The sequence below is a fragment of the Aythya fuligula genome, chromosome 12 (assembly GCF_009819795.1).
Source record: "Aythya fuligula isolate bAytFul2 chromosome 12, bAytFul2.pri, whole genome shotgun sequence".
In the NCBI taxonomy this organism is placed as follows: Eukaryota; Metazoa; Chordata; class Aves; order Anseriformes; family Anatidae; genus Aythya; species Aythya fuligula.
In genome coordinates this window covers 5,262,295-5,272,839 of record NC_045570.1, presented here as the reverse complement: position 1 = coordinate 5,272,839, position 10,545 = coordinate 5,262,295, and the positions used below count along the sequence as shown (strand labels likewise).

General features: G+C 41.9%; 1 protein-coding gene across 2 annotated transcripts in view; it reads left to right on the top strand.

The window, feature by feature from the left end:
* Positions 1-274: 274 nt before the first annotated feature.
* Positions 275-10,545, top strand: part of TOX3 (TOX high mobility group box family member 3) — a 77,809-nt gene continuing 67,538 nt past the window's right edge. For both annotated transcript variants that reach the window (XM_032195982.1, XM_032195981.1), the window contains exon 1: positions 275-467. In XM_032195982.1, coding sequence (XP_032051873.1) covers positions 366-467 — 102 coding nt within the window. In that variant the 5' untranslated portion in view covers positions 275-365. The remainder of the gene's footprint in view (positions 468-10,545) is intronic.

The window sequence follows — 10,545 nt, the reverse complement described above, 5'->3', positions numbered from 1 at the left end:
CCGGCCGGCCGTCGGTCGGTGCTGGGCGCGTGGCTCCTTTGTGTACGGCAGCTGCTCCTGAATGCGGAGGCAAAGCCTGTGGCTTGGCACCGGGCTCTCCCAAAGCAGCAGCCCTCCTCCCGGCCGCCCCGGCGGACGGGCACCCACCTGGGCTCCGCGCCCGCCACCCCTGCTCCCCGCTCCTCTCCTCTTCTTCCTCCTCCTCCTCCTCCTCCCCGTTTACCTGCACTTTGCCGCCGCCTCTCCCCCTCGCAGCCCCCTGCCGCCCCCCGTCCGTGCCCGCTGCCGGCGAAGGCACCTGAAGGTGGATCTATCAAAGCCCCCGGCGCTCTCTCCAAGTGCACTTCTGGGACCAAAGCACCGGCATGGATGTAAGATTTTACCCGGCTGCGGCGGGCAGCTCGCTTCCCGGAGACCCCTCCAACCTGGACTTTGCCCAGTGCTTGGGTTACTACAGCTACAACAAGGTGATTATGCCCGCGGTCGTTAATTGCCCGTGTCCCGCCGGGCCGGGGATGCTCTGGGGGCTCCCGGCGGTGGGGAGGGCTCGGGGGGCGGCAGGGACCCTCCCGGGCGCCCCGCTGGGCTGCGGAGCCCGGCCCCGGCCCGCCGGCAACTTTGGGGTGCCGCAGCCCGGGGGACACGGGCAGGGGCTTCCCGGGCCGGGCATTGCATGGCTTGTCCCGGGCTGCCGTCCGGGTCCGGCAGAGCCCCGGCGGAGCTTGGGCGACCCCGGCAGGGATCGAAGGGGGCGGCTGCCCCCGCTCCGCACCTCCGGGTAGCTCCATCTCTGCCCCGGCCAGCCCCTAACCCCAGCGGAGCGGAGGGTGGGATGTCTGGAGGGGCACCGGCTGCTAGCACCCAAGGGTAACGAGCGCTTTAATTCCGCCAGGGCTGTCGAAGAAGTTGCAGTCCCACTTGTGTTTATTCACACCTTCTCTGCGGCGCGTGTAGTTTATGGAGCAAACGTTACAGTCAGGCGCTAGGCATTCCCCGGTGGCTACCTTCATTTACAGAAAATATGTTTTAATAATATGGAGATGATTTGTTCCACAAATTACCCAAATCTGGGAAAGGCGAAGTTAAGAATGACACTGTGACTCATGCTATTTTGAAAAAGCCTTAGCTGTTTGCACTGTGATGTGTCAATAGCACATTGAGCTATTAGCACTGGGCCCTCACACATGCACATAAAGATCCCTTTCACACTGTGTTTTTCCTGGTGCTATGTTTGTCCAACCTCTGGGGCCTTTTGTGAGGCACTGTATGAGATGCTGGGGAACAGAAGGGTGCTGCACAAAGTCTAAGCTTATGTTAAAATCAGTTTTGTTTTGTTTTGTTTGTTTTTAAGAATCCTTTCCAAATACCTAGATAAAGTTTGCTGAAACGCAAAGATCATGTTCAGAGAGAGAAATAACGTGGGTTCAAGTAAAGAGGTTTAGTAGCTGAACAAAACTTTCTCCCAGATAAATTGTTTTCAAGTAGAAGTCACGAGTGTCCTTCTCTGTTGTTATTTACGATCATCTTTATGATCATCTTGGTCTCAGCTGCTGCAACGTTCAAGTTTGTCAGTAGTGACTTAGAGCCTGCCTCCCTTTCCAAAATGCACAGATCTACTCTCAGCAGAGATGCAGAGCCGTGCTCCCGTGGAGTGTGCACAGCCGAGCCCTGCGCATGCTCTGTGCGGAGGCTATTAGCATGCTGCTTTGTTAGTAGTTAATATAGAAAGACACGGGAGCATGAATTAAAGATGAAATGTCAACCTTAACTTCGAATGCTGCTAAGGACTTCAAGAGCTCTAAAACACGCAGTAAATATTCACTGTTGTCTGATATGCCAACTAATTTAGGAAACTTACAACACTTACTGACAAACAGCATGCTTACTGTAAATTTCACTTATTCGGTAACTTTATTGTTATGCATGGTATGTATTTATTTCAGGAGCCGTTACAGTTTGCTGTACAGGTTCTTTCTGATTTTCTTTTTTTACATCCAAAATGTGAATGGTTGCAAAACCAGAAGTTTATTTTGACCACTAACTTGCAGCAAATGCATAGAGTTAGATATAACCTTTTGACTGTATTTCCCTTCCTCATACAATGAGAACAGAGCACACATTCAGAAGTCAGAAGTAACTAACTTTTGACCTATTCAAAAATGCAATTCAGTTTCTGTGCTCCTGAACATAATTTTGGCAAGTATCTTGTAGGCCAGGCTTCCAGTGTGTGGCAGAAAATATTTTAATTAACAGAGTACAGCTCATAATGCATGTGGCTTATAATAGATGTCTTTGCATGTGGAAGGCCTGATCCTGAGCAGGCTGCCACAGGCGAAGCTGTGTTGCTGTTGCTGTGCTCAGTCAGGAAACCAGAGTGTGGTGTACAGGTGTTTCAAGGACAGAAGGGGAATCTGCAAGTGAGTTCCTAGAAAGATTCTCAGCTACATTGATCTAACCTCTTCTTCTGTATTGCTTATAATCTGTAACTGTAGCAATTATTGTTAGGCTTGTTTTTTTTTTTATCCACAAAAAGAAGAATACATTTATTTTGAAATAATCTTCCCTCTCTCCCTGCTTTCTTCCCTCCCTCACTTTCCATCCATTCTCTCCTTTTCCTATGTTCCTAAGAAAAAATAAATGATTACTCTGGTCGGCACTGAGACGACCAGAAGGCACAGAAAAAAGAGCTGAAATATTTACTCCACTGAAGTAAATGGGAGAACTGTTATTGATTTCACTGGGGACAGTATTTCACCTCAAGTCTTTCTGAAACTCATTTGAGTATCCTGCCCGCTCATCCATGCCCGCCTCATCGTTACACTCCGAATCCATATTCTTCTTGTGACAGTGACATCGCCTGTGACGAGTGCCGGGCAGCAGGAAGCATGATGGCACGAGTAAATGTGTTGCCTGTTTGTGTACATATGCAAAACCACAATTGTTTATCTGAAAACGTTCTTGGGATCATCAAGGCGTAGAGTTGATGGCATGTGGTCTACCTCTGGAAAACTGCGTGCTATATTCAATTGTCTAAAAATACTGAATGTGAGGCCTTTTGATATCACCGCCCTGCACCCTATGGATCAATTCTGCCTTCCAGCTGCCTTCTGGTTTTCCTAGGACTGCCCCATTTGTGCCTTAGGGGCTGCAGCCCCCCAGCAGGGTGCAGTCCCACCTGGGCACCCCGGCCAGGCCTGGCCTCCGACAGTGCTGGGATGGGAACAGGCCCAGTGACCGCAGGACGTGGGGACCTGTCCGAGCCCTTGTGCAGGTATCCTGCAGCCGGGGTCCCTCCCCAACGCATGTTCTTAAACTCAAAGTTATGATTTTGAGGTCTCTTGTCAGTACTGGATAAGTACACCTAAGGGTAGGGGAAGTCATTGTGATTCTGGGGGGGAACGTTACTTCCAAGCATGTGGTAAGCAGTTGAAAAGGGGCCAGAAGGAAGTATCCCTGACATTATTTGCAGCACAGTATTTTCCAGAAGATTCCAGATTGGGATTATTTTTGTCTAGATAGTGTGCAATGCCGTAAACATGCAGAAAGTGCGAAAGAGGAAATAGAAAGACAGCGATTTGTCCAAGGTTACGCAGTCGGTCACTGACATAATCAGGGCTGCAACCAAGGTATTCTGAGACTCAGCCCAGTGGTTTATGCTGAATCTCATTTGCTCTAATAGGATTACTTACATGTTTAAAGTAAAGCATGTGCTTAAGTGCTTTGCTGGATCAGGGCCATACTTGATAAGTTTTCAGAGCTGGTGTGAGAGTACAGAACTTGACCCCGCGTGTGTCTGGCTGGTGGTGGTTTGGGATAGCAGCGATCCACCTCTGTTTCAGAGTTGCATGAGCGAGATCACGGTCTGCCTGTTTCTAGAACTGCCTGCTGCTCTGTATACAAAACAAACAACAAAAAAAGCCACCATCAAGAAGTAGCTATAAAAATTACAAAAGTTGAAAGAGAGCAGCTGTTGTAAAACATCCTGCTTCTGTTTTGAGCCCTTCTATGGTTCTGCTGATGGAAAGTAATTTTGGACATTTGCTATAGTTTAGTAGTGGTGTGTTGTTTTTTTTTTTGTTTTTTTTTTTTTTTTTTTCCTAAACAAACTTTTTCACTTATTGAGTAAATTACTTGTCTTGTACTAAAAATATTTGAGAACTTCTATTCATCATAGCAAACACATTTCTTTTTTGTTAGAGTAACCATCATTTTCATAATGCAATTTGCAAAAGGAAAAAGAAATCTCCAAACCCTAAACACATACAGCTCAGTGCTTGAGTTATCATTATATTAAATTCCAGAATCTTTACTTCATTATTTAGCTGTCTACATTTTATAATGTTTATCTCTTCTGCACAGATTGTCCTTGAAGGATACAAATTTCAAACATCCATACCTTAATTTAGGCACCAGCATACATATGTGAATGTCAGAGCTTGAAGTTTTTGGCTGAAATATTTTGCATTTTACAAAGGAAGCTCCGGAAGGTTATCTTGTTCTTCCAGAGGTAAAGCATAGATAGCAGTAGTTTAGTAGTATGCTAAACTGGGCTATAAGCCATTCCTATTAGTGTGTGTTAGTAGGAAAAATGGATTAGAGTTATGCAAAGGATTGAGAATTACTCTTCTCGCAAATTTAGAGTGGCTATATATGCATAGGTTTTTCTTTCATATAGCAGATGGTGAGAGACAATGGGTGCATGTATGCTGTTAAGACAGAAAACTGCGCACTCACTCATCATCTGCTCTGCATATATGCTGCTTCACATCTGGGCTCTGCTGTGGTGCAGACGGGGTGGTTTTTCTTCTGATGAAACCAGGCTGTGAGCTGGAAGCTGATGCATGTACCTCCAGTCTGACCCTGGCAAGGCTGGCCCTCGCAGTTAGGGTTCTTGCTGGAGGCAGTGTAACCAAGGGATTGGGAACTTGCTGTTGTTTTGAGTATCAGCTTAGTAAATGCCATTTTACCTTCGCTATTTCCCATTGATCTTCTGGCGCACGTGACAAGTGTGCTGACCTGTTTCTTTCTCAGAACTGCCCTCCCCTGCCTCTCGTATCTCAGAACCTCAGGACTATACAAGCAACTACTGCTGGCAGAGGAAAAAGCTCTCCAAATATTTGGCTGTCCATTCCAGCACTAAAAATGTTGGATATATGATTCCCTGTGCTTGCAAGAGGAAGTGTAATGATGCGATGACTATATCTGCAAGAACACAAATTACCCTTTGTATCATCATCACTGCTTGCGTTATGCTGTTTTACAGAGGCAGTCATCCCACAGGTTTTGTGACGTAGCTCTCTTGAAGAGCTTGCTTTGAAAGGAAACCCATGTATGCCAAGGGCAGCGATCGTGCAAGAACCCACATTGTCTAGAATGAGATCGTATAATGGAAAAACAAATTGGATTGTGCAGTGCAACTTGTCCGTTGTTCTAATACTGCAGATATGGTCCTGATTGCACCTTTTTGTTATCAAGACATGAGGAGAAATTGGATGTGTATGAAGTTTACTTAGGGGAAGCCATTTCATCCTGGTGATTAAAAAAAAAAATTTAGCTGCTTTCTTTACGATGGATTATAATTGTATTAGGGAGATACTTGTACTAATATACAGCAATAGCAATCTGTTGGAAGAGTTTGAGCTTAATGCTTAGAGGTAATCTAAGCATTTGTACTTTTGGTAGGTGTGAAATAAGTGTGGGTATTCTTAAAATAATGATAACTTTTAGCAACAGCAATTCTGAAGCATGCATGTCAGGGACAGGGGCAGCTGCTCACACCTCTGGCTCTAGAGCAATAAAATACTCAGCAAATCCTCTGAGATGAGCACAGCCTCATTCCCACAGCTCTGCCTGCACCCAGCACCGTGCATTGTATGAGGTACCACGTCTAGCCTGAGCCTATAATGAATTATCATGAATTTGTAATAAAATCTAAAATAGAAACAGGGGAAATAACAGCTTACATTCTTTGGCAGATACTTGAAGTGAGAGTAGGTCACATAGAATCCAAGTTCTCTGTGACTCATTTGTCACAGTTTCGTACAGTGTCTAGCAAAGCGAGGCCCATCAAATTGTGACCTTTGGGTTGTGCTGCAGGCTTTTATTAAATTTACGGTTAATACATGCCTATGTATTTGTCGAATTCCGACACTCCCAAAATACCTAACTAATGCTATTGAGTGATGATAATCTAATTTAAGAGGAAAAGAATTTGTACAGCACTAATCCTACCTTTTTATCTGTAATCACATTTCTCCTGCCATAAAATTGAGTACTGTTATACAGACCTAATGGCAGGGTTGAATTCTCAAATGCTTCAAACTCTTATCTGATAGCCGTCTTCTATACTGTTACCTGTCTGTATGATGTATTTATAGAGTGCCAGTCACCATAGTATCTTTGCGATGATTGCTACCAAAATTGAGAACTCTGAGGTGAAAATCTAATCAGGACTTTAGATAACAATGTCACACAAGAGCCTTCTGGTCTTTGCCACTGTGCTGTGTTAAGATGAAGACTTTGATGAGATCATGCTTGCAGCCACGTTTTTCATTATTTATTTTAGTAACAAGATTACTATTTCATATCTTCTCCACTGCATGTTAGCACCTGTCAAACCGATCTAAATTCTGTTTTGAGTGCATTCTCTGTTTGTACCTGAAACAATATATTGAAAACCATAAGTGTTTACAGGACTGCTGAACTGGCAGAAACAAAAGGGGAGGCTGTCATTTCTGAGTGGCTTCTGAAATATGCACCTTGGGTATCTGAATAGCTGTTTTCATGAACTTTTTCAGATGTGTCATGCTAATGGGCAAGCAGGCTGAAAATATGGACTGTTTTCATCACATTAAAAATAACTGAGTTTTCTGAGCAGAGTACTGTAGATACGACTGACCATGGCTGCAGCCTCGGTTCTGTTTGAAAAGGTGCTCTACTGAAAGTAGCAAATATTGGTTTGTTATTGAAAATGAGAAATGTTTTAAACAAACAGTTCTTTCAGTTTGTTGTTTGTTTGTGTAGTTCATGTGCCAGCTATTGACATCGATGTTCTCCATTTCCTCCTCCATGGCCAGTTTGCCCAGCAGCCTGTGTTCTGTTGAAAATCCCTGTATAAATATCAAGAGGGAAAAGAAAAAAAAAATCTTTAGAAAGATGAAGAAGCCTCCAAATTGTCATCTATACTTGAGGATATGCTATCAAAACAAAACAAGATTTTTAAAGCAAGTCATTCTCAAAAACAGACACTTGAGAGTATGTCTTAATGTCTTCTAAGCTTGATTTAAAAAATAAAAATCTTGGATAGAAATTATTCTTTCTTTCTTTCTGTCACTTGTTTCTCGGTTTTGTTTATGCTCATTGGAGATCGAATCAATGTGGACATCTTTCATTTACTTATATGGACATTAGATCAGGCCAACCCTTGGCATTTAATGGGGGAAACTGTTAGCAATTCAACACTTTATTTTTGCTATTGTGAAGTTGTAATCATTCTTACTGTCTGGGTCACTGTGACCATATATTATCGCTCCTGGCCACAGGCTTGTGAGAGCTAAGACTAAATCTTAAGCAGAGGAGTGAGTTGTGACATAGCGAAGGCAAAAATGAAGAGGGTGTTTGGATGAAAGGCCAGGATTAGGACTGTCAACCTCTGAAGCAAGGGATCTGATTGTCTTCAGATTTTTTTTTTTAATTTTTTTTTGGCATGACATTGTTTATTACAGGCAAAGAAACTGGAGATGAGTGAAAGCTGCAGAAGCACAGCTATCTCCTCACTTTCCTGTTTGGTTTTATGAAGTATGCAATTGGTGATGATGAAATAAATCATTAGTTAAAGCGGAATATTGCTTTCAGAGAGACACTTGCATTTGAATTTTCTGTAGATTTAGCATTGTAATGAGTTCAGATCAACTGGACAACCTAATAAGAGCTTGCAAGTATGTAAAATTACCAATAGGGTAGGATTTCTGGAAGATGAAGACTACATTTAGATGATTTGGGTCACTTGAAGTAAGTTGCCTTCATCTGTATGTAAAAGATCAACCCCCAGATTTTGGAATGATTACCTTCTAATTTTTCAAGAGTCCTTCAGCATTGAACTTTGTTGGAGTTATTACTGTGATTCGGTAGACTTGAGTTCCACAAAATTTATAGCAATAAAAGTAAGGTGCAGTTTTCAATCTGAAAAAATCTTTTCCACATCTTCATTGTGATATTGCCTTCTGAGAACTGATGCCAAGGTGACATCTCCCCATTTCGTTTTCTGAACAGAAAGAGAAACTTTGAAACATTGAAAACAACATAATTTACACTACAATTCTGTAAGCAGGAAATACTGGAGAAATCAGATAGGGATTAAAGAATGAAATAATTTGTTAGATATGTAAATTATTATTGGCTTCTTGAGGTTTGTTTTGTTTTGTTATTGCAAGGAACCCATGCATGGAAACAACCTGAGCTGTGTGAAGCATCCTTTCTGTCCCAATGGGGCAACTCTTATATTTAGTCAGTGAATTATGTAAGGGTTTGTAGGTTCAGGACATATTTAAACACCTCCGTATTGATTAGCTGTCTAATTTTGATATGAAAAATTGTGTTAAAACCATGCAAAAATCAATTGCTGCATAGTGGAGTAGCTTATTTTCAGAGCAGATCATATTTATCTCCAGTTCTGCTTTTTATACTACTCTTCATAGTCTTTAGGCTTATACAAATAGATGAATTTTGAATGGTTTTGGGGACTGTATTTCGGTATTATTGTTATTCACAGAAGTGCATTTTTTTAAGCTGTACTTTTATCAAACTGATCAAGAGTTAGCAATCCTCTGTATTTTTTTTTAGCAATTTGTTTTATTAAATAAATAAAAATTTGATTAGGCATAAGAAAATAGTCATTCTGTTTGCTTTAGTAGGTTACTACAGTTACTTTTGTGGGTTCTTAGTAAATGTGTGGATGAAATGATTATATTAGGTGGCCATGTAAATACGGGGATATCATACTGTTGATTTGTTCAAGTGAAAAACTTTGATAGCTGTGGTTTCTTACCACAACCCAATGGGGCTCTTTTTCTTCTATTGTTTTTCTTGATATGGTTAGAAATACACTAACCTTACAGTTAAAAAAAAAAAAAAAAAAAAAAAGGGGGTGGTGGTGGTGGTGGTGGAGGAGGGCAGCTCTAAACATGAGGCAAAATAAATAGAATTTTACAATGATTTTTCTGCACTTTTTCCACAGGGGAGCTATAGGTAAAAATAAGGTTGGTTTCAAGGCTGTACACTGAATGTACCATAAAGCTAAGCATATTATGAGGTGCAAACATGAGAAGTTTATTTAGATGCACAAGTGAAAACATTTGTACTAAAAGTAATCATTGAACCAAACAATGTGTTTGTGTGCACGACTTCGCGTTTGCGATTTTCTAAGTGTCCAGTAACTGTATTTCACATGATAAATCGATACAAGTTGCTTCATTTTATTCTGTTCTGCCAAATAATTTACAAGTGCAAGATATATATATATTTTTTTAAATAAACGTATTGATCAGATGCTTTGTGCTGAGGTCTTGGATGCTGCTGCTGTAATGTGCACAGGTATAGTATGGCTTGTTGAAAATAGGTAATTGTTGTTTCAAGGATTTGACAAGCCATATGGACATACTTTCTCTGTGCTCAGTTTTGGATGGTTTTCATACTTTGGTCTTTTAAAAATGTTTGAGTCAAATGTGCGCGTCAGTGGCTTCCATGAAGTGTGATAGTACCCCATGCTCTCCCACTAGTCATGTCATGAGATGACGACTTGCTTCAGAGATTTGGCCTTTGTGGGATCAGCTTTGTGGGTGCCTTTTCTGTGAGAGCATCCCTGGAGCTTGCTCAGTCAGCACATTCCTGGGGCTGCTTTCTTGTGCCCCCTTGGCTCTGCTGCCTGCTTTGGCTTGGACTGGCTGGCTCAAGTCATTGGAGCCACCCACAACAGCTGACGTGCAGTGAAAGGTAGGCAGTGTAATCTAGGGCTAAACATAGCTCAATGAAAGGAAAACATCAGTTCTGTTCATTAAATGCATGCTTGAGTAGACAAAACAATAGTGCTTCAGAATTTTGCATACACAGATTTGTGTTATGCCCAGTGTACAGTTTAGTGATGAATACTGCTCTTTTTACCTGTAATTCTGCTTAAAAAAAAGGCAAAACCAAAACAACAACAACAAAAAACACCAAAAAAAAAAAAAAGCTATTAACTTGTATTGTAAGATCCTGTGCATATTTTGTCTCAATCTGCAGCCATAGTTTACCCACTTTAAGTAGCAAATTATTTTTTCTAAATTTAGTCAGCAAACAACTTGTGGAAGGATAGCAGCCTTTTTTTTTGTCTTCTCTGTTAGAAAATGTTTGAGAAAGGATGGCGAGGCTTGGCTTTGAATTCTATCAGCACAAATATATTACTGGCGATAACATATCACGCAAGTGTGCTGCCTATCTTCCTGTATTCTCATCTCTAGTAAATAGCAGCTTTTTCAGGGAAGGTCTGAGAATTTGCCCTTTTGTTAA